The 23520-nt window shown below is 36.4% G+C and overlaps 3 protein-coding genes across 3 annotated transcripts; 2 read left to right on the forward strand and 1 right to left on the reverse strand.

Annotated features, from left to right (window-relative positions):
- Positions 1 to 8513: 8513 nt before the first annotated feature.
- Positions 8514 to 10359, forward strand: LOC149922128 (uncharacterized). The gene is made up of 2 exons (XM_090163071.1): positions 8514 to 9625; positions 9686 to 10359. Exons 1-2 carry the CDS (start codon positions 8752 to 8754, stop codon positions 10084 to 10086), a joined length of 1275 nt encoding a protein of 424 aa, XP_090019197.1. The 5' UTR covers positions 8514 to 8751; the 3' UTR covers positions 10087 to 10359.
- Positions 10360 to 11287: 928 nt separating this feature from the next.
- Rheb (Ras homolog enriched in brain) lies at positions 11288 to 13028 on the reverse strand. The gene is made up of 8 exons (XM_090163072.1): positions 12759 to 13028; positions 12317 to 12388; positions 12179 to 12246; positions 12033 to 12115; positions 11916 to 11972; positions 11798 to 11845; positions 11644 to 11725; positions 11288 to 11581 (listed from the first exon to the last, which is right to left on the reverse strand). The coding sequence occupies exons 1-8, from the start codon at positions 12805 to 12807 to the stop codon at positions 11492 to 11494; spliced, it is 549 nt and encodes a 182-aa protein (XP_090019198.1). The 5' UTR covers positions 12808 to 13028; the 3' UTR covers positions 11288 to 11491.
- Positions 13029 to 13448: 420 nt separating this feature from the next.
- Positions 13449 to 16992, forward strand: Smox (Smad on X protein). The gene is made up of 6 exons (XM_090162786.1): positions 13449 to 14154; positions 15355 to 15692; positions 15749 to 15817; positions 15882 to 16130; positions 16198 to 16335; positions 16410 to 16992. Exons 1-6 carry the CDS (start codon positions 13958 to 13960, stop codon positions 16676 to 16678), a joined length of 1260 nt encoding a protein of 419 aa, XP_090018912.1. The 5' UTR covers positions 13449 to 13957; the 3' UTR covers positions 16679 to 16992.
- Positions 16993 to 23520: the final 6528 nt, after the last annotated feature.

Genomic DNA, 23520 nt, shown 5'->3' on the forward strand with positions numbered 1-23520 from the left:
GTCAAGAAGCGGGGGATGTGTTCTGTATTTTAGATCACACCATTTGGCTACTGCTAATCGCTCCCTAACTTCTCCAAACATTTTGGCTTGCCAAATTAAACTTGATAAACAATTATTTTTTGTGTTATGTTGCTATCGTAGCCCTTCGGCGACTCCTGAGTTCTTGAAGATTTTATTGGGGACGATGGAGAAAGCCTGCAAGTTAGCTGACCGTGTGCTTAATATGGGGGATTTTAACGCGCCTGCGATAAACTGGGCTTCTTGTAACACAGGTTGAGAAAAGGCTCCTTGATACTGTGTCTTCCTTTCAACTAACACAACATGTTTTATCTCCCACTCACCGCCGTGGGAACAATATCCCTTCACTTTTAGACCTCATTTTTACTTTTGATTGGGATTCTGTTCATGACCTTTCCCACCTTCCCTCCCTTGATAAATGCGATCATGATGTTCTCACTTTCTCTTTCGACCTCCAGTGTTCCCTTCCGGTGCGCATTTCCCCGTCTACACGCTTTGCCTATAGTCGTGGGGACTATGATCTATTTCACGCTGCACTACTTTCGAAGGATTGGTCAGCCATCCTCGATGCCCCTACCTTGGACGAAATGCTTGATATCCTTCTCCTTTACGTTACTGAAGCCAGGGACATGTTGGTGCCCTTGATCTCCATCAAACCCACTAAACGTTCGGGTCTGTTGAGGGAGCCCTGGTGGTCCAAGGAAACCGAGCACCTAATTCGAGACAAGCGTTCTGCCTTTCGTATATTCAGAGCGTCACCTTCTACTGACAACAGACATGCATTTGCGAAAAAACGTAACTTACTTACTAAACACATTCGTTCCGCGAAATATAAGTACGAAGCCCGTTTAATTGATGAAATCCCTACCAACCCCAAGGCGCTCTACTCGCGTGTTTCCCGTTCTCTTAAACCCAAACCCTCTCTAATGGTGGTGGAGAACTCTGCGGGGGTATTAATCCGCGATCCGGTTGAGGTGGTAACGGTGCTTAACGATTTCTTTAGCTCCTTGTTCACCCGTGAGTCCTCTGATTTGGTTTTCAGTCCCCTAGACTTTGGCCTATCGTATTCCACAGTCCAACGATATTGAAAGCGACTGCCCACTTTTAAATCCCCAGGGCCTCATGACCTTCATCCGTGATTACTTTCAGAGGGTTCAGCCATCTCAGCTTACCCTCTATTAGCCATTTTAAATCACTCTATTTCGTCTGGTCGCCTTCCACTTTTATGGAAGCGGGCTAATGCTACCGCGATCAAAAAACTTCCTCACTCCAACGCGGTTGACACTTTTAGGGGTATAAGTCTAACCTGTCTGTCGTGTAAGGAACTGGAGACCAGCATAGAGATTCCTTGGAGGCGTTCCTTACTAGCCGATCTTTCTTCTCGAGAGACCAACATGGGTTTCTCTTAAGACGTTCGTGTTTTACGAACCTCCTCTCAACCCTCGAGGAAGTCACTACGTGCCTAGATTTGGGGCATTCCGTTGACTTGGTCTATTTAGACCTACGCAAGGCTTTCGATACGGTCCCGCATTCGCTGCTTATTCGGAAACTTGAGTATTTAGGGGTTCCACCTTTGATTGTCAATTGGATCGCAGATTTTTTGAGTGGTCGAACGCAGCGAGTGGTCCTGCGTGGGGTCTGTTCGGAATGGTAATCAAGGAGTCTTTTCTCAAATTGTTTGCCGATGACAATAAGATTGGTCATAAAATAGCTTCACCGACTGATTCGCTATTACTCCAACGGGACATTGATGCTTTGGCCCATTGAGTCTCCTCGAACGGTATGAGCTTCAATACTACTAAATCGGTTGTTCTCCAAAGCGGTTTGGGGGGTAAAGCGATAGAGGCGCATGCTGTGGTTCGGGACCTTGGGGTCATGCTTTCCGGCCATAATTTTGGGGATACCCATAGCAAAGCCGCTTCCGCGCGCGGTACAAGGGCTTTTTATATGCTGCGGAGATCATTATCTCATTTTAGTGTCAAATCTTTCAAAATCCTGTACAGTGTCTACATTCACCCTCACTTAGACTACTGTTCCAGCATTTGGTCCCCCCACCTGGTCAAAGACATTGAGAAGCTGGAAAGGGTGCGAAGAAAGGCCACGAAGCTAGTTTCAGGGTTCAGAACCTTACAATATGATGAAAGGTTAAAAAGGTTGGGTCTTCTGTTCCTTAAGGACAGACGTCTTCGCGCTGACTTAGTTGACACCTTCAAAATCATTTATGGCCTGTATGATGTTACTGCAGTTGACTTCTTCGACATCAAGTGGGAGGGCCGAAAGGCTCCCACAATCCGTAAAAAGTGGTGCAACGGGGTAGCTAGGCGGGTTTTCTTCACTCAACGGGTTGTTAAATTTTGGAATGATCTGCCGGCTGCCGTTAAGACCGAATCCTCCGCATCGGCATTCAAGTGTCGATTAGATACATATAAAAACTGGGGCTGAACTATTGTTCATTTCAGCATTACTTACAATTAGCCTTTTTTTTAATTTTATTACTGTCGCTTCATATGTATCTTTTATTTTTGTGAAATTCTGTTTTTTATTTTCGTTTTTCGGGCACTATCATTGTATCAATTAATATTAATGTAAATAGTTTATTTTGTTTCGAGCGTTATAGTATATTTTGTATCGCGTATCAGGGCCCAATAAGTGTACAGCTTTTTTATCCTGAATTAAAAACATTATTATAAATGTGAGCTCCTCTCTGCTTGGAAGGAAGCTAACATTACCCCAATTCATAAATCTGGCTCTCGTTCCGATCCTACCACATTTCGCCCAATTAGTAACTTAAACCACACTCCAAAACTGTCTGAATCCTTAGCCCACGGACAACTACGGTCATTTCTTGTTTCCACAAATTTCTTTTCGCCCTTTCAACACGGATTTTAAACTAATTTAACTAATAATTTGCTCCACGCTACTAACACCTGGTCCAGATGGTTTGACGAGGGTTACACCGTGGACGTCATTTACTTGGACTTCTCCAAGGCATTTGACTCTATCCCTCACTCTTGCCTTCTGAATGCTCTTCACTCTGCAGGTGTCGTGGGGGATGCATTAGCGTGGATTGAGAAATACATGCATGACCACCGTCAACGGGTTGTCCTTCAGGGTGAAGCATCCTCCTGGTGTCCTATTGGAAAGGGTGTCCCCCAAGGAGCGATCCTGGCGCCCCTCATTTTCAATGTCCTAATAAACTCAATGCCAGAGGCAGTCGTCTTCGGGCTCTTATTGTTATTTGAGGATGACTCCAAACTATCAGCCAAATTAAAGTCGCTCTCCGAATGTTTGCGTTTGCAGGCGGACCTTGATTCGGTTACAGTCTGGGCCACTAAACACGGGCTGTCCTTTAACAGTTCTAAGTGTTCGGTGCTCCATCTTGGATCCAAAAACCTTAACCATACTTATTACGTCGCTGGGGTACCCCTAAAGACAACTCTCTCAGAGCGTGACCTCGGTGTCATGATTGATCCTGCCCTAAAATTTTACTCTCACTCCAACAAAGTCACTAAACGTGTTCGCTCGATAGCTGGACTAGTTCGTCGCAACCTCTACTTTCGCTCCCCACATATTATTCGCACACTATACAATACTCTGGTTCTCCCAATTTATGATTATTGTTCCCCTATCTGGACCCCCCACCTTGCATCTGATCAATTGGCACTTCAAAAGGCCCAGAACCGCTTTTCCAAATTAACCACCAAATATCAATCCATTCCCGCACCCTCCCGCCTTAAATCATTTAAAATACAATCAGTTACAATTCGACATAAAATTAATAACCTTAGTTTGCTGCATAAATTTTTTTAACAACCTGGTTCTTGACTTCAATGAATTCTTCACGGTACCTGTTGGTTAGCACGAAAGAGGTCATTCCTTAAAACTAAATAAGCCCCGAGCTCTCACTACCACTCGACTTAATTCATTTGCTCACACCGTTATAAATGACTGGAACTCTTTACCCCAAGATATTATTTCCCTTAAAAACTATTCCAAATTTCGGACCTCTTTAAAGGGGTTCCAAAGTTCGGTGGCAAAATAAAAGAAAATTGAGCATGCTTTTCATTCCCCCCAACCCCCACTCGGCCTTGGCAGAGGCGGGCAGAGTCAACCGTAAATTTCGCACTTTACTGACTTTACACACATTTTGCCACCGAACTTTGGAGCCCCTTTAATAGACCAAATCAATAAGTATTAGATATTTTTTTCTTTCTTTTTTGTATTTAATAACCTGTTTATCACTGTTCCCTAATCACGTATAACTAACATTTGCCCCCCTTTTTCTGTTATATTCTAGTCCCTATCGGGCATTGTCTGTAAATAATTTTTTTTATATTCTTTTTTTTTCTCACTCATATGATCTCATTGTGGTACATTATATTCTGGAACAACACTACTTTTGTATCTAATCCGAAGTCTGTACTGCCCTACATTTCAGAAACGCATTATCTCCAAAAAGCTGTTTTCGAGAAAAATCGCTTTTTGTGATTTTTATAAAAAATAAGAAAATTAAACTAACTAGAAATGAGGAAATTAATTGATTTGGGGTATTTTTAACGAAGATTCCGAATATGACATTACCAATGACTTAAATTACTTGGATGTTTGAATAATGCGACATAATGCGTTTTGAACGTTACCAAAGGAACAAAATACTGCGCAGAAACGCATTATTAACACATAAGGGAGCGTCCATTAATTACGTGAGGTGATTTTGACGATTTTTCAACCCCCCCTCCCCCCTTGCTGAGATGTCGTGAGATTTGGCTAAACCCCCTCCCTCACCCCCTAATATCACGTGAGATTTTCAAAATGCGTATTTTTAGTGTAAATACGTTAGTATGTGTTTGATAGCGTTAAATTTATTTAAAAAAACAATTTGATTTATTATTTATATTTAAGACTAGTTTAATAAGACTAGTATAGACAGAACGTTGTCTGGAAACAGTCTATTAACAAACCATGTAAATACGCCACCGTCGTGTATTCCGTTTTATGAACAAATTCAAGGCAGTTGCAAAATAAAGTGAAGTAAAGTAGAACTCCTTAAATTGCAAATAACAAGGTGCACAATGCACATGTGTTCAAGGTATTTTAACAGAATAAGATTGTTTGAACGTGTTTTTTCGGTAAAGAGAATAACTATAAAGGTTTTATTATTATATTTTCCCATCATAGCCTACGTAGAACCTTAGAATTAGTTGGAATTAAAATGGGTTTTATATAATGGTATATTAGTATTACCTAAACAAACTATTATATTTTGTGTGGTAGTGTACCCTACTACATCAGAAAAATATGGGGTGTTTGAGGAAAGCAATAGTTTTAGTTTCACTTTCGATTTTAAGATTTTCGATCTTAAACTTTAATTCAGCTTAATTCTTAACTATATGCACTATCACTGCTATGTTAAATTAATGAAGTAATAAAAAATACAGAAAAGAAAAAGAACTAACAATTTTAATTTCGACTGAGTCAAATGAGTGATATCTAACGGTATAATCAGGTTTCGTTAATCTATAAGACTGAATATGATCGTCGATCGGCTAAAACCTCGACGCGGTTGGATGTAATTTATAACTTACGGTTATTACTACGTTGGTAGCCGCCGGACTTAGAAAGGAAAAATTCGTAATTGGAATCTTGGACAATACTACATTAGACGCATTTATATTTATTCTGTATGTTCTTCTTTAATTTTCTCTGTAATTGACTTTATATATACGGCGTTTTTTTCGTGGAACACCGATCGGATAGTCGACAAAGTGAAGGTTTATGGGCACCCTATCTACGGTGGGTCCCAATGCACTGCATCGGCGTAGTTACGCCACTGCGCAAAGGTGTTATTGTGTAGCATTTAGCCATATTTTAGTTGAGAAACATGTTTTACTTATATATTTAGCCCAGTTTGCTCTCAATTTTACGCTGTTTCTTGCGGAAAAAAATTACGTGATATTTTCCGAAACCCCCCCTCTCCCCCACGTGAGATTGGGTGAGATTCAGCACGACCCCCTCCCCCCCCCCCTAAACGCCTCACGTAATTAATGGACGCCCCCTAATGCGTTTCTTCGCAGTAAATTCCAACTCCTGAGTCAAAACAGAAACGCATTAAATGCAATTTGTTGCATTTCTAATTATAATCGGACGATTCCACAAAAATCGTGTTTGTCAGAGTACCTAGGCTTAGTTATAAGTTAATTTTAAAGGAAAATAATCAAAATAATTAGTAAAGAATAACTTAAGTAAAGTCACTATCTTAACATAATAAATATATTATCATAAGTTAAATAAGTAGTAAAGAATAACTATTATCTTAACATTATATATTATCATAACTTAATTAAAAAAATTATTTAATGATATTATCATAAGTTAATTATAAATAAGCTTAGTATTAAAATAAAAAAAATGAAAACATTTTATTTGTTAAAAGAAATATTCTTAAATAAGGAACATTTTGTTCACAGCATAAAAACTATTATAACTAATTTACATTATAACATAACATTCCATATAACGTTCTATTCTTCGGCCAATCGACGACTCTTTAGTAAGTCATCGCTATTGTTGTTTTCTGGCAGCTCCATCCAAAATAATCTATGAATCACGGGGATTCGACAAATAATTTCCTCAATTAGTTTAGCTTTCTTGGAAGGATTAATTGCCCATTGAAAAGTAGTCGGGAATGAAGGAAAAACATTTAAATATGACGTTTGCATGAAGTTCCATCCCTTTGGCGCCAGTATGCCCCCTTTAAGCGCAGGTATGCCCATTGAAAAGTAGTCGTAAATGAAGGAAAAACATTTAAATATGACGTTTGCATGAATTTCCATCCCTTTGGCCCAAGTATGCCCCCTTTAAGCGCAGGTATGCTCATTGAAAAGTACTCGGAAATGAAGTTAAAACAATTTATTATCAAGTTTTATTATTGAAATTAAATTAAATCATTTTAAAGTAATTTTAACTGAATAAAGATGTCTGTAAAATGGATAAACATTCAAAACTTTGTGTGAAAATGAAGTTATAAGAAATTTAAACTGAATAAAAATGTCGGTAAAATGGATAAACATTCAAAACCTTGCGCGAAAATGAAGCTAAAACGCTTTGTATAAGCTGGCCAAGTTCGCTCTTATCTTAGAAAATGGTATGCCCGTGCTGTAAAGCATGGGCATACCATTAGCTAAGATAAGAGCGAACCAGGCCGATTTGTATAAGCTAGGAAAATTTCTGGCCAAGTTCGCTCCTATCTTGGCTAATGGTATGCCGGTATGCTTTTTAGTAGGGGCCCCATCGAGAAAGTCTAGCAGACAATGCTATCGCGTTTGAAAAATTTATCGGACCAATTCGGACAATTCCAACGTTATGTCCCAAGCAGATGCTTATCTCCTGCACGATAATGCGTTTCTGCGCGGTAATTTTGAAACTTTGGCTTAAAAATGCGTTTAGTCAATTACAATATCTTGAAATCTAGGAGATATAAAAATAAATGGATTTGAAATTAGGAATCAGCGACTTAAAATTAGTATAAAAGGTAGTGAAACTCAAAATCTCAAAATTGGTCGATATTAATGCGTTTCTGAAATGTAGGGCAGTGTATACAAGTCGGCAACGGCTTCACAGATGTTTATTGTTCAAATAAATAAATCAATAAACGCTATTGACTACGCTCGGGCTGCAGAGGCGTATCTAGGGTATGGCAGCCATGGCGCGTGCCATGGGCGCAACTCGACGGGGGGGCGCCAAATTATGTTTGGTGTTGTGTTTTAGGTTTATTTTTAATGTTTATATTTCCGTTATATATATCTCTAAGTTGAGATTAGATTCAGGTAACTTTCTGGAAAAATGCCTGGGGCCAAGGAAGGTTGTGTGAACTTGCTTTGCTAACTTATCGCGAGAGAACAAACGGAAAAAACAGACTTCAACGATATTATTGACAAATTTTCGTGAATCAAAGCAAGGAAGGTAACACTATAAAGTTGGTGTCGAATTACACAATATTTCTTGTACAATAAAAGATTATAGTTATTAAAAAATAACTAAAGTTTCACTTATATTCCATTTCCTATAATTCTGACCACCTGGGAAGGGGCCCAATTTCTACGGTTTGCCATAGGTCAAATTTTCCTAGCTACGCCACTGTCGGGCTGTTACTTCGAATGTAGGGTACGAAGTTTATATATATATATGTGACGCAACAGCAATATATTTTTCTTTGTTTTTGTCCATTTTATTTTAAAGATACATGTATTAGTTACCGATATTACAACTTTTCATACCAAATTGAGGCGGCCTAGGTCTTCCACTTGAAAATCCCTCTTCAAATTCAACGTAGCACCAGTCCTGCATTCTATCGCATCATGTGATAGCCCCGAACCACGTCCAACTTCGATCGCGCGTACCGTGCCCGAACCATGGACTAACAAAACGATTTGTTAGTCCATGCCCGAACTTAATCTAGCTTAGATTTTCGCACTGCCTTTGTTTCCTGTAAATAATTTAGGGCACCTAAGATATCTTTGGTAAAAAGCTTTCTCTGTTATTTTAATATAAAAAATTTAGATTAAATGCAAAGATAAATATTTACAACTTAAATATTTGTTTGAAAATTTTGTCTTTTACCAGTTTCGTGAGTAAATTCGAGTTTTTGCCTAAGCCTTCGCCTTATGAAACTGCCACATAGTGACATGGTTTGAGTGTTTGACATGTTATCGAAATTCAATTTGAAACTTTAACATGTCAAATCCTGGAAAACCTTTACATTATCTGCTTCGGGGATCTTCAGGAAGTGATGCTTATTCTCGAAATAGTAGCGCATCTGCACTGCGTAACCGCATAGGTATAACTGAAGATCCATTTGACAAAAACCTTATCACATCAAGCAGCAAATCAGAAATGGCTCACGAAATTACAATACTTAAAGAATCTAACAACAAACTTCTGAAAGCACTGGTTCAAAAGGAAAGAGAATGTCGGGAATTTCAAGATCATCTGATAGTGTCCTCCAAAACAAATGCGGATTTAATGGATGAATTGTCAGAACTGACACTAGAAAATCAAAGACTGAAGTTAAAAGGTATTGCCTTCTTGGAAGAAAATAGGGCACTTTATAACCAAATATGTCAACTGAAAAAAATGTACAACAAAGCCCTGACTCACTCCTCTCGTGCTTGGGAAAAAAATTGGACACCTGGTCAACTTGCGGGTCACAAATCAGGTTCTAAGGAATTGAAGAAACTTGAAGTTGAACCCTCCGAAAGTTGGGAAGAAATATCACAGAAATTGATACATCAGATGGAAGAGGAGATGATGGAATTAGAAAATTTCAATTCTAAATATTTCGTTGAGCCAAACAAAGTGTCTTCGACCGAATATCACCTACAGTCTCCGCTTCCAAACAGTGCATTAGAAGGAGAAACCTCACATACCTCTCACCAAAATTTGGTACCTTCCAGTATAGCTTTCAGTGACGAATGCGAGTTGCTATGCGCCAAATCTTTAATACACCATTTGAAAAGTCAAGTGGAGCACTTGAGAAATCAAACAATGAACCAAAGAGCAGTTTTAAAATCCACCCTAGAACAACTTCACAAGTTTTCAAAAGCTTTCGGTGTGCTATTGCTCAAGCATTGATTTCCTTTAATTGACTAATTATGTTTTTTTTAAACAGATGCTGCAAGAGGAAATACAGCACTGTCAACATCTTCCAAAAGACTTAGTCAACCATCAGATGAATTGTTCCGAGCCTATTTTACAAAGCAACTACATAATGGGTCTAATTCACCCAACGCAAATGGTGGAGAATTATTAGCAGGTGCTGAAAACCCATTTGATCAACCATTGTTGAAAGCTACTGTGAAAGATACGCCTCAAAGAAAGAATCGGGCAATAGAACCTACACATGATGCTGAGCACAAGGACGCTACCTTAAAAGCTACTGAGATCACTCAACAAGAGGATGATAAAATCTGCCCTATTTGCGAACGCAAATTCCCTTCCAAAGTTACTCAATCTGAGTTTGAAGATCACGTATTTGATCATCTTGATTCTAAAAACATTTTGGAGCATTAGATTTCCCTTAAAAGTTAATCTCTTGATTTATTTATGCAGAAATTGTATTATAACGGGATATTCTGTATAGGTTTATTTAGGAAGGTAATAATTTTGGATCTGAAGAAATATGTATATAGTAAAGGTCATTAACCATTTGCGATGCCAAAGTATAGAATTTAAAAAAAAAAAGTTTTTAGTGCCTATATTAAAGGGATTTTTAGCAAAAATTTGAAGCCCTTATTTTGTGTATATATAAATCATGTAACCTATATACCAAGTGATATTTATGTTATTTTCTTGGTAAATTTTAATCGAAATTTATTAAAGCTAATAAAAAACAAACAAAAATGTTTTCCTAATGCGTAGTTCTTCAAACATTTGACACGCGTTTAAGTAACACGTCTGGATGGACTGTTTTCATTATTAAAAGTTTTAAAAACCTATCAATGACTGATAAATTCAAAAAGAAATTCCTTAATTTCAAAATGGATTTTGGAATTTTACAGTGAATTTGCAAAAGATACACTAGATGCAATCCCACACAGTTTTTTGGGTTAACTACAAAATTTTGGATTCATTTGGTAGAAAATTCCGGTACACGCAGTTTCAAGAGTAAATTACCTTTATAATAACTTCCTTGAATTATTAGGAAAGAACTTCAAACAAGTTAAATTGGGACCATTTTAAAGAGTTTTTGCAGTGCTTTTAATACAAGCAAGTGTAGCTTTCCTTGTGTAAAATTTAAATCTTTTGCTCGTAATTTTTTCAAAAATATTAAATGAATAGTGAAAAAGTTTGAAATTAAATCTGTGACTAAGTTAACAAGAGTAAAATATAACTTAATAAAAAGACAAGAAACATAAATGAACAATATGATTACTACTAAAAGAAAGGTTATAGACTCTTGGTAATATGGAAAACATTCAAAATTTTGACATTTTAATTGATAAATTTTAGAAAACAACTAGAGTTGATAAAAACTTCAGTGGGATTAAATTTAGCATATTTTACACAATAAATTTGATGAAGCTTAAAGTATGTTTTTACACACACATTATAAGATGTTATCCAGTAATTATTATAGGCCGGTAAGAAAATTACCGTTTAAAGATGTTCCGAATTTACAATATATGGTACAATATTTATGTACATGGTATTATATAGTAAATGAATTACAATCGCTCTAATCTGTTACTATACTGTACAAAGGTAATTATCCTTTTTGTTATTGTGGTAATTAGCCTTCTATAGCTAATTAAAATCCAGCTTTCATTTGGCAAATAAAAAAGAAAACAGTTGCGGGAAAAAATTATATTTCACAAATATAATAACGCCCAATTGGCAATTATATAAATCTCACATTCTATCATCACTTAAACCCCTTATCTGTATTTCAACTTTGTAACGCAATAAAGCAGCGGTGTCACGAAATGGAACAGCTAGACTTCTCTTGTACATTGCCATAGGCTTTTTCAATCTCCATAAGGATAGTTGTGAAAATATCAGTGACACTCTGTAATATTTAATACTGTTACCAAAACCATTTACTATATCTAATATTTCCCCAAATTTTACTTGGTTTTGCTTGGCAGATGCCTCAACAAAAGCGGCTTTCATTTCATCAGCAGCCCGTTTTCCTTCCTCTAAACTTATTACTCTAAGAATGGTAAATTTTCAAATTAAAATTAAGAATTTATACTGGGTTCAAAAATGCAATGATAAATGATACCTTTCCATGTGCAAATCCACCTTATTACCCACCAAGACAATTGGAACACTTGTTTTTAAAAGATTGTGTTAGAAATGTTTAATTTCTTTAAAAATAAAGTTCAAAGAAAAATTCTTACTCGACTTTGCCAGTCATATCAAGAAGCTTCTCGTATATTAGTTTAATTACCTCAAAACTATTAAATAAAATATATTTATTTTCCTGTATTTTACATTTGAGGATATTAATTAATAACCTTTTGCTGGATGTAACAGAATACACAAGTACATATCCATGAATGTCCATAGAATATGAATGTGGAAATATTGAATATTCATCCTAAATTTAAATTTTATCATATTTAATTAGGATGCATGGGAAAGAAAATTAATATTTGATTACCTGTCCAGCAGTGTCAACTAATTTGACAAAAAATTCCTGGCCCCTGACTTTTATAGACTTGGTGAAGGCTATAGGATGTATTAAATATTTTATTTATAATACTTTCAAGTTGAACTATTAAAGATTGTAGTTTCTTACTATTTTCAATTGTTGGTTCATAGGAATCCACAAAACGTCCTTCAATAAATTGAATTGTTAATGATGACTTTCCTGAAATACCATAAGCTCATCAGATATACTCAAAAGGTGCATTAATTTTCCCCAGTTAACGGCAAAATTTCCTCCATTACAGTCCACGTTTATTACATTTAAGTATAAAATTGGTAAAGTTTGACAAAAAAGTTATAAACCGATTAACTATTTCGTAAATTAGCACGTATTTTTACATAAGAACTCATCAAAACATTAACATTATTGATTGCATTAAGGTCAAGGAACTTGGAACAATGCCTCTACGTTTAAGTAATAGTAGGTAAAGACCATTCGTTAGCAGCGAGAGATAGACGATTTCTAGTACGATTCATAATAAAGATTAAGCCGGGTAAATAAAAACTATCACCCCGAAAATGTTTATGCTTACCCACTGAACGAAAACCCATAACAGCGATTTTACGTTGTTTGGGTGGCATGATTAATCTTTGAAACGGGCCTTGGCTAAAAAAAAATTAAGGAGAATACAGATATCTAATCATAAATGAACTTGAAAACATTCGAATTTGATGTTACAAATTAAACGTCATAAGTAGCTATATAACTGGAAAATTAAATTTATATATAATAAAATATTTAATTATAAAACTTTTCAGACCCTTACACAACGCGCACACTTATTTATCTAATGCGAGGTAGATTTGCCAATTTCACAATAAAGTCCAACTACGGCTTCTAAACTTTTTGGTGTTTAAAAATAGAGTCGGTCGTAAAAATAATATAAAAACATTTCTCTGGTAACACGGTTTCAAAATTTTTACATAGGCTTAGCAACAAAATATATTTTTGAGGAGTGAATGCGTAAATTATTCGAACAGAAAGTGCATATTAAAGGTAATTCTTAAAAAATAAGCAGATTAGTTTTTATTTATTTATTTTCCTACACATCATAGATTATAACGAAAAAAAATTAAAATCTTTAATCTAACAATATGCATAGTAAAATCTTTGTCTGGCCCTTTTCCCAAACTTTCGTGATCACATGTTAATAATCAACCAATGATAAAAGAGCAAAAAATGTTTGTCGAATTTTATTATCGACTTACAAATCCCAAAACGAAATTAGAGAGTCATCATAAAAGTTGCAAAATCGTAAAAGTTCACGTTTGTGTTCGATCATATGAAATGTTTCGACACAATTTTTCTTTATTACAGTTTAAAAGATAAAAAAGCAGCGAAGCTACTTTGAAGTTTGGTTGAAACTGCCAAGGGAAAATCCTCGACGTTAACGAGAGAGAAAAGAACAAGACTATTTCCTTTGGCCTTTGCCAATATTCTTTAGTTCATAAATTTACGGTCCATGGTTCATAGACTGAAATCGAAGGCTCATCATTTCAAGAAGTGAAGAAAAAGAGTGGTATATTTATTATTTCGCTAACGTAAGATAGGAACCCCAGTTTCTTATCACTCCCAACCATATCAAACTTGAGCTTATCAATATTAAGACCAGAAACACCACCTTCCTAGTTTGCGAAGGCCTTTTGATTAAGAACTTTATCCCTTACACAGCTCAGAAAAACGAACGCTAATGAAGAAAAATCCAATGTGTTTTAAAGGAGTTACCAAATTATGTCATCTATTTTACCATTTACACCACCAGTAGTAAAGAGATTACTGGGATGGAAAAAAAGTGAAGGTGAAGATAAGTGGAGTGAGAAGGCTGTTAAAAGTCTTGTAAAGAAACTAAAAAAAACTGGGGGTTTAGATGAACTAGAAAAATCCATCACATCTCAAGACCCAAGCACCAAGTGTATCACTATTCCTAGGTATGATATATAATAGTTTTGTCCCATCGTCCAAGTACCAGTTATAATTATATTTCCTTTTTCTATCAGGCTTAAACCACAAAATCGAAATAAGACTGCATATTTGTATAGTATTTATAATTCAAACTTTCAAAGTTTATAAAAGAAGAGTAACCCATTTTAATATAACAGAATTAGTATTACAACAAAATTGGTTGAAGATTTTGTATATTTTAAGAATGGGAATTACAAAAAAAAATTTAAATGAATTCTGATATTATGTATGGTTTTAAAATATTATTTATCTCTAAATTCCAAGAGGGATTTTTGGGGTAGGGGAGTAGGTGATAAATTCTAAACCTAACATAGTGCAGTAGACCTAAGGCCTATTTAATATGCTAAACGCATATAAGGTGCATAATGTTAAATATTTTTTTAAATACACACCATTTCCAGACTTATATTGTAGACATATAAGTTTTGTCTGGTAAATTCCTTTCCCCCTTCTCTCTCCCCGTCTGGAATCCCGCCGACTTGATTCCCCGCGCTTCGGCGGGACCAAAGGGGGTAAGGGGGAGATGCTAAAGAGCTAAGGGAAATTATTTACAACAGAAAATTAAACTGAGCCAGTAGGAAAAAACACCGTTCTAAAGATTAATATTTCATATAATAAACCGTCGTTCGATCGTTAATTTAAGACGCGACAGAAAAATATATTACGCTAAAAAAAGGCTTCCGGATAGAAAACAAAAACCTTTATACAAAATACATTTCACTCTCGACTGGGTTGTCTTTCCGCTTTTAACACGAGCGTTTCAGCCCTTCTTCAACCCCTCCCCGCTCTCCGTCTTTGATGGTTATTGTAGACGGGACCAATGAACACCGACAGAGCTCCGGGCTTTCGCTGTTACCGCGGCGGCGTTCTTGGAGGGATTTGCGCGCTTACAGCCTGCTGGGGGAGAGAAAGCGGCGTAGTAACGGCCGCGGCTGGATGAAAGGGTTATAACGTAACTGGAGTCTTAAACTGGGTCAAGCTCGAAGGGGAGCGCTATGTGCCATACGATAGCCAGACAAAGTGGGTCAAGTATTAATTATAACATTGAACTTGATTTCTTAATCGACGGCATTCCAACGACTTTATAAAAGTTATAGCGGCGTTCCCAAATTATCAAACATTCGTCAATTTAAAAAAGAAACCTTTTGTTTATTTGGTGTTTTTAGATCATTGGATGGGAGATTGCAAGTTTCTCATAGAAAAGGATTACCACACGTGATATATTGTCGTCTTTGGCGTTTTCCCGACTTACAAAATCATCATGAATTGCGTGCCATAGACACTTGCGAATTTGCTTTTAATTTAAAACGAGACGAAGTGTGTATAAATCCTTATCATTACTTGCGAATTGAAACACCAGCCCTGCCTCCTATTCTGGTACCGCGACAGGCTGGGGGATCCGTTCCCACCCAGCTGCCGCCATTGGATGATTTCAGCACGTCGGTGCCGGACAATACCGAGTTTCCCATCGTTAGTCTCGAGAATCAAAACTTTCCATTAACAGGTAACTAAAAAATTTATCCCATAACAGTCCGCTCGTAACACCTTACATCATTTTAGAAACACCACCTCCGGGCTACATGAGTGAAGATGGGGAAAATCAAGATCAAAATGGAACTGACAGCATGGGTAAGCTTTATTCTAGTCTCGGATAAAGGCGTCTATTCTAAAAACTTTAAATTGCTATTAACAGACACTGCAAATATGCCATCACCGAGTCCACCTTTAGATGTACAGCCTGTAACGTATACTGAGCCTGCATTTTGGTGTTCAATTTCGTACTATGAGCTCAATACCAGAGTTGGCGAAACATTTCACGCATCTCAACCATCGCTGACAGTTGATGGATTCACCGATCCTTCGAGTTCGGAACGCTTCTGCTTGGGTTTATTGTCAAATGTTAATAGAAACCCAGTTGTGGAACAAACGAGGCGCCACATTGGTAATCACGCTTAATTGAATTCTTGTATTAAAATTTAAAATAATTTACATAATTTTTTAACATCAAGGGAGAGGAGTACGATTGTATTATATTGGCGGTGAAGTATTTGCGGAGTGTCTGAGTGATAGCAGCATTTTTGTGCAAAGCCCCAATTGCAACCAAAGATATGGATGGCATCCCGCAACTGTTTGCAAAATCCCACCAGGTAATTTCCTCTTAAAGTAATAAGATTTCAATTTTGTTAAAATTATCCGTAATTATAAACGTTCCTTTTTCTAGGCTGTAATTTGAAGATATTCAATAATCAAGAATTTGCGGCGTTATTGGCACAATCTGTTAGTCAGGGTTTCGAGGCAGTCTACCAACTTACTAGAATGTGCACGATTAGAATGAGTTTTGTGAAAGGGTGGGGTGCGGAGTATCGAAGGCAAACAGTAACCTCCACGCCGTGCTGGATTGAACTTCATTTAAACGGACCTTTGCAATGGCTAGACAGAGTTTTAACCCAAATGGGATCACCCAGAATCCCTTGCAGCTCCATGTCCTAAAAGAAAAATAATCTCCTCCCCCTTACCCCAACTTTGTTTATTTTTTTCATTTTTTTTAAATAGTTATAATGACTTGTGGTTTTTGAATGTTTTTTAACAACTGATGATTTTTGAAGAGAATTGAAAGATATTCATTGTATCTTTTATTAATTTTCCCCAAGATATTGAAATTATGAGATATGAAAGAAAAGATTAGCTGTAATTTTGAGAGATAGTCTCAATAGTGTATTTTTAAGAAAAAAATACAAAAAAAAACGAATTTAAAAGTGAATATTTTACTTGGGTTTTTATTGAATAAAGATGTTTTAAATTCATTGATTTGTTTGGGTTTGTATTGTGTCATGAAAAGGTTAAGCACCTATTGTTATTCGCAGGCTTCCAAAGTGCTATGCAAACGTTTTATCAAGTTAACTTGGCTGCATCGTCAAAGGACTTTGAAGATCAGAATGTTGCTTAGACATTAGAGAGGATAGGCTGACATAGATGGTTTCTTTTCGCCTGTTCTCGGACTAAAAGTGTACTCTTCTTAACCTAAAACGTTTTATTTGCCTGTTCCGGGGATGATAATTACTTCGCCCCATAAACTATTCGCTTGTTCTGAAGTATTAGGGCTACTCTTTTTACTCCTGAAAAGGAGGTGTAAACTGTAAATAGAGGAAATCGGATTTTGTCGTCTGCTAGCCAAAATTTATCTGCTAAAAAGGCCACAGGCCGAGAGGCTGATCACTCCGCGTAATCGGTGTACAGAGTCGTACCGTTGACTGTACTAATGGGATTACGCGTAATCTTTGAAGTCCCTGCCTTTGGCAGTGGTAATCTAAGCGTAATCCGGTGTACAGACTTTCTAAGAGTGGTGTGCCCCTCGCCACAGGCAGTCATTTTGGAAAAACGTTTTTATTCCGACACAAATTATTCGCCAACACAGAATCGGAGTAAAATGACGTCATAACTTTACTCTTCTTACCCTTCTCCGAAATCCCAGAACAAGCGAAAAGAAATCATCTATTTTATGTGGTTTCTTTTCGCTTGTTCTGGGCACGGCCGTCTAGATCTCGAGACTACCGAGTAGAGTTACGGGTAAGTAGAGTAACCGTATGACGTCATTTTACTAAGATTCTGTATAAAAGCCGTGGTTTGAGTCGGGGTAAAAATGTTCTTCCAAAATAATAAAATAATAATCAGCTAGGCTAATAAACAAGGCACCACCTTAGGCCTAAGTCATCAAGCAACTTTTAAAGCCATTAATTCAGGCGGCCGGGTTACAATGCGTAGGAAAATGGCTGCTTGTGGCCCTTTAAGCAGATAAATTCTGGCTAGCAGACGATAAAATCCGATCTACTCTCTTTACACCAAGTAATAGAAATGATACTAAACCTAGGAAGATGTAGACTACGCATCCTGGAATAGAAAATTGTATTCCCAAATACGGGCTCCCCGATCTAGGCGACTCAAACCTTTGGACATACGAGTTTTAGCGCCATCACATGACAGCCAGATCAACTACTTTTTTGAATTTGTTCTGCTAGTTGTTCTAAACTTTGCTATTTTGAATTTATCAGGCAGTAACAGATTTTAGTAGCGATAACAGATTGGAAACCTCTTTGGAAACAAATTCAATATGAGTATTTAAATGTGTTTTTATTGGAGTTATTATTAGTAATGTCAGAAGAAAATTTTCTTCTGGTAATGTGAAATACTGTTGCTTTAATAATAATTGACGTAGTGATCCAAGGGGCCATAAGAATATAACTTTTTACACAGTTCCTAAACCTGGTAGCATATGTAACATAATTACTCATAAGTATGCCACTGTACCTTTATTCCATTCAAAAATCTTCACTAACGGTTTGTTTCACCACGAACCAGTAAAAAGGTAGACTACGTTAGATTTTAGGCTGTGGCTATTGACACACAAAGTGTGTGGCAATAGCTCAGTAACTATTGACACACACTCGAAGTGTGGCAATAGCGGAATGACTATTGACACACACTTGAGGTGTGGCAATAGTCTCTTAGCTATTGATACACTTTTTGCGTCAATAATAGTAACTTGACTACTACGACATTGTGTGTCATTAGGGAAGAAACTATTGACACACGGTACTTTAAATAATAATTAATTCGTATTTTCGTAGTAAAAAACTAATGGATTTTTGTATTAATTATGCGTCTAAGATTTCAATTAGACGCCAGCTCCCGACCTGATGAGAGGCTAGTCGTTGTATTTTAATGAAATATTTTAATACGTACTATTTTAATTATTTATCTTAGTAACATTTCTTATTGACACACAAATTGGTTTGTGTATTTTTTCTTGACACACATATTGGTTTGTGTATTTTTTCTTTACACCCAAATTGGTTTGTGTAATTCTTATTGACACACAAATTGGTTCGTATATTTTTTACTGGCACACAAATTGGTTTGTGTATTTTTTATTGACACACAAACTGGTTCGTTTATTTTTTCTTGACACACAAATTGGTTTGTGTATTTATTATTGACACACAAACTGGTTCGTTTATTTTTTCTTGACACACAAATTGGTTTGTGTATTTTTTACGGACACACAAATTGGTTTGTGTAATCCTTATTGACACACAAATTGGTTTATGTAATTCTTATTGACACACAAATTGGTTCGTTAATTTTTTCTTTACACCCACTATTGACACACGGTACTTTAAATAATAATTAATTCGTATTTTTTAGTAAAAAACTAATTAATTTTTGAACTAATTAAGCGTCTAAGATTTCAATTAGACGCCAGCTCCCGACCTGATGAGAGGCTAGTCGTTGTATTTTAATGAAATATTTTAATACGCACTATTTTAATTATTTATCTTAGTAACATTTCTTATTGACACACAAACTGGTTCGTTTATTTTTTCTTGACACACAAATTGGTTTGTGTATTTTTTATTGACACACAAATTGGTTCGTTTATTTTTTCTTGACACACAAATTGGTTTGTGTATTTTTCTTTACACCCAAATTGGTTCGTTTATTTTTTCTTGATACACAAATTGGTTCGTATATTTTTTATTGGCACACAAATTGGTTTGTGTATTTTTTATTGACACACAAACTGGTTCGTTTATTTTTTCTTGACACACAAATTGGTTCGTATATTTTTTACTGGCACACAAATTGGTTTGTTTATTTTTTATTGACACACAAACTGGTTCGTTTATTTTTTCTTGACACACAAATTGGTTTGTGTAATTCTTATTGGCCCACAAATTGGTTTTTGTATTTTTTCTTGACACCCAAATTAATTGGTTTGTGTAATTCTTATTGACCCACAAATTGGTTTGTGTAATTCTTATTGACACACAAATTGGTTTATGTAATTCTTATTGATACACAAATTGGTTCCTGTATTTCTCGTGAACGTTCCTTTAAATCCATTTCATAACAATTTCCAGTTTCTCATCGCGACCGTTGAACAAAGTTGAGTTTTAATATTTGCAGTGCCGAATTAGCCATATAGGAGAAGTAGCAAATGCTACGGGCCCCGCGCCTAGATCCATTACCGTAACTAGGCAGGTGCCACAGGACCCGGAAACGAGGTTAAAAAATGTAATGGTAATCTCAGTAGTGACGTAGCTTCAGATTTTGGGCCCGCCAGCACTAGACTCCATGAACCTTTTTTTTGGAATTTACCGTTTAGAAAAGTATGGTCATAATTTTGAATAAGCCCCCTTAGGCCCGCCTGCATTGCGGTCTCGGCTCTCCCGTAGCTTCGCCACTGGTTCACAGTGGTATTCATTAAACCTTTAACATACGAAAGTACAGGGATTGTCACAGTTTTGGTAATTATGTCACTTTTGGTTTAAGCTTTTTGAACCCCAAACGGCGCCCGGCCTTACATGATTTCTCTGGTTCCCTGCAGTGGCGTAGACAAGGGTGGGTTTCCGGGTCCAGACCCTCCCTTGGGCTTACCTTTGAGTGTACTAAATTTCCACCCCCTTCTCGACCCCTATCTTAACATTCACATACTTCGACCCCCCTTGACGAATTTCAGGCTACGCCACTGGCTCCCTGTACGCTTTTTTATCTGACCTACGGCTATCTGGTTAAGACTGGTTTCGGTAACCGACGAGGCCACAGATATAGAAAGCCGCTTTATTCTCAGATAAGTGCTAACATATCTGTCTTTATGTTGCCTACCTAATTCAGTCATCTAGCTAAATGTTTTTATACTTTTAAATTTTTATATGGCAACAAAAAATTGGCTTAGTTCCTCCAACATTTGGTTTTTCAAAGGAACCTTTGTAGCAATTTGATAATAATAATACTTCATCAGGTAGAGAAAGCTATACACTTATTGTGCACTGACAACGCAAATACAAGGAAAATAAAAAAGGAATATATTCACATAAAGGGGAATTAGAGGTAAGTGTCTGCATGTTTCTTCTCTGCATTAGCATCGTACTCAAAACCTTTCACCGTACTAAAATCTTAATTCAATCCTCGTCTGATCCCCTTTTTGGATTTATCACTGGACACTACAGTCTCATTAGTGTAAATTCGCTCTTGCGAATTATATTCTATACCATATTATAGAAATTAAAATTCCTTTTGATATAAGTAATTTTATTTTACAACTAAATTTATTTACAGACTGCAATTAATTTTGCTTATAAAAAATTACTAAATTTGTACTCCCTATAATTTTTAACATTTACGTTCTCGGTTCCCGTACGGACGTAATTAGTGTTTTCCCTTCGCTCCAGATTCGTTATTCTCTCTCGCAACCTACGTTGCATGTTTGAATTTAGAGGTCCTTAAATTATGCTAATCATTCCTTCGTAGCTTCGCGCCTACTTAGTATTCTCACTATACCCAACTTTTCATAAATTTCTGTAATACAGGCTGCTGATCCCTTTATGATTCTAGTAAATTTTCAATGCCAAAATTAAGTGGCCCTTTAAATACAATACACAACAAGAACAAAAGATGTTTTAAGAACCGATATTTCATCTCCCGCCAAATTATTCAAAACTTTTAGTTTAACCAAAAGTGACATAATTACTCCCACGATTAAATCTGCGCTCTTGCTGGATTAAATCCGATTAAATTTAATATTTGTAAGTTCGGCTGTAAAAAATTTAATCCGATTAAATTTAATATCTGTAGGTTTGGCTGTATTACATTTAATCATGATAAAATTTCTACTCCGTAGCTTTGGCCATTGCGGGCGCAAATTTTTTATGAATAGGAAAAAGCATGGGTGACGTAGCACTGCCTATACTCTACGCGCAGGAGTGAACTGCCCAATTACTTTAAAGAGCCATACCGGGATTTGAATTGGCGATAGAAAAATAAAACATGAAAAAATGGTAACCCTCGAAAGACGCACGGAATATTGCTTTGCTAAAATAAATCTTATAAAATGTTAAATTATTATCACCGAAATTAGGGTAAATTTTTAAATAAAAAGTTTTTACTATTAAATTTGACCTTTTTAGTATTTTCATGAAACCACACAGGGTTTTGAAGACCCCAAAATGCGGCAGAAATTTAAAAATTACCAACAGTCAAATATGATATTTACATAGAGGCTCTTTCCATGAGCGCACCCAGAGCGACCTTTCGGTGTCTCGGCATCTGAACGGTCATGAAATTACACGACGCGATATCGCCGCCTGTTTCCATTGTCGAATCGAACCCCCACTGATGAGTAGATCGCTCCATTTGTAGCGCTACTAACTGGCACTTTGAAGCATTTATCCTAATATCTTCTTTCTAGCTCAATGCGGTGGATTAAGTCAAACTCGACTTTCACCCAAACTAATTTGACTTACGCTTACGCCACAAATTTATACGTTCGTATAAATGTAAATTTGACGGTGAAATTAGTGAAGCAGTTTGGATATATAATTCAGATTGTACCTGATCATGTGAGAAAAAGATAACGGATTTATATGTTCCGATAGAAATTAGAAGCACTAGATTTACCAGTTGTTTTTCAATTCGGAAATTGGCTAAGAGGCACACCGAGTATAGAAGGAATAAGGAGAGAAACACCCAAAATGTAGTGAGAACGATGCGATGACCGTTTCCAAGAAACAAAAAGGAGCGATATTTTCTGCCCGGAACACCTCTTTTGTCGTGCCAAGAAGGTCGACCACTTTTATCGCACTAACCCGTTTCCATGACCGTTCAGATGCGTCGACACCGAAAGGTCGCTCTGGGTGCGCTCATGGAAAGAGCCTCATATTTGTAACAAGGACGTAACGCCAAAGTTGGGTCAAATTGTAACCCGTTGGTATGGGCGCCATTTCGTATGAATTTTTCGAAATATTTATTTGTTATCTCAAAACAAAATATATAAAAAAAAAATAGGTTTTTGAAAAATTACGTAAGGTTACAAAAGGTTCTGGCTCAGATTTAAGAGGGGAAAAACAAATTACGCCTCATTGTATTAAAAGTTTTAACGCAACAGGCTTTCTCCTCCGTTAATTTTAATATGAAAAAAGTCTTTGAAAAAAGAGGTGTGTCGCTTGCATGTCTCTTGCTTTGTTAACTTTTAACTAATTTAACTTAACTCTTGCTTTGTAAATCATAGTGTTTTTATTCATATTCGAAAGAAAGACTTTACAAATTAAGGCCTTATCCAGGCCTGTGGGTGCCCGGCCACCTCAAAAATAATTTGTTTCCCGTCAACAAAATCTGCGAGTGCCGATCGTACGCCTCAAAAACTCTCTCAGCCCCTTCAAAATAGCATTGTGTCCCTAGAAATATATCAAAATAAGTAAACAAAATCAATAAAAATATCCTATTCACATATTATAGTTACTCTATGGACCAAACTATATTATTTGCTTTCTCAACTT

The sequence above is a fragment of the Leiobunum rupestre genome, chromosome 11 (assembly GCF_980474605.1).
Source record: "Leiobunum rupestre chromosome 11, qqLeiRupe1.1.hap1, whole genome shotgun sequence".
Lineage (NCBI taxonomy): Eukaryota > Metazoa > Arthropoda > Arachnida > Opiliones > Sclerosomatidae > Leiobunum > Leiobunum rupestre.

Excerpts from the sequence above, each read along its gene's own strand:
- Smox (XM_090162786.1), top strand. The coding sequence starts at position 13,958 with ATGTCATCTATTTTACCATTTACACCACCAGTAGTAAAGAGATTACTG. Across the intron at positions 14,155-15,354 it reads AAGTGTATCACTATTCCTAG|ATCATTGGATGGGAGATTGC; the intron begins GTATGATATATA and ends TGGTGTTTTTAG. Across the intron at positions 15,693-15,748 it reads TCAAAACTTTCCATTAACAG|AAACACCACCTCCGGGCTAC; the intron begins GTAACTAAAAAA and ends ACATCATTTTAG.
- LOC149922128 (XM_090163071.1), top strand. The coding sequence starts at position 8,752 with ATGTCAAATCCTGGAAAACCTTTACATTATCTGCTTCGGGGATCTTCA. Across the intron at positions 9,626-9,685 it reads CAAGTTTTCAAAAGCTTTCG|ATGCTGCAAGAGGAAATACA; the intron begins GTGTGCTATTGC and ends TTTTTTAAACAG.
- Rheb (XM_090163072.1), bottom strand. The coding sequence starts at position 12,807 with ATGCCACCCAAACAACGTAAAATCGCTGTTATGGGTTTTCGTTCAGTG. Across the intron at positions 12,247-12,316 it reads TGAACCAACAATTGAAAATA|CCTTCACCAAGTCTATAAAA; the intron begins GTAAGAAACTAC and ends TACATCCTATAG. Across the intron at positions 11,973-12,032 it reads TCTGTTACATCCAGCAAAAG|TTTTGAGGTAATTAAACTAA; the intron begins GTTATTAATTAA and ends TTTATTTAATAG.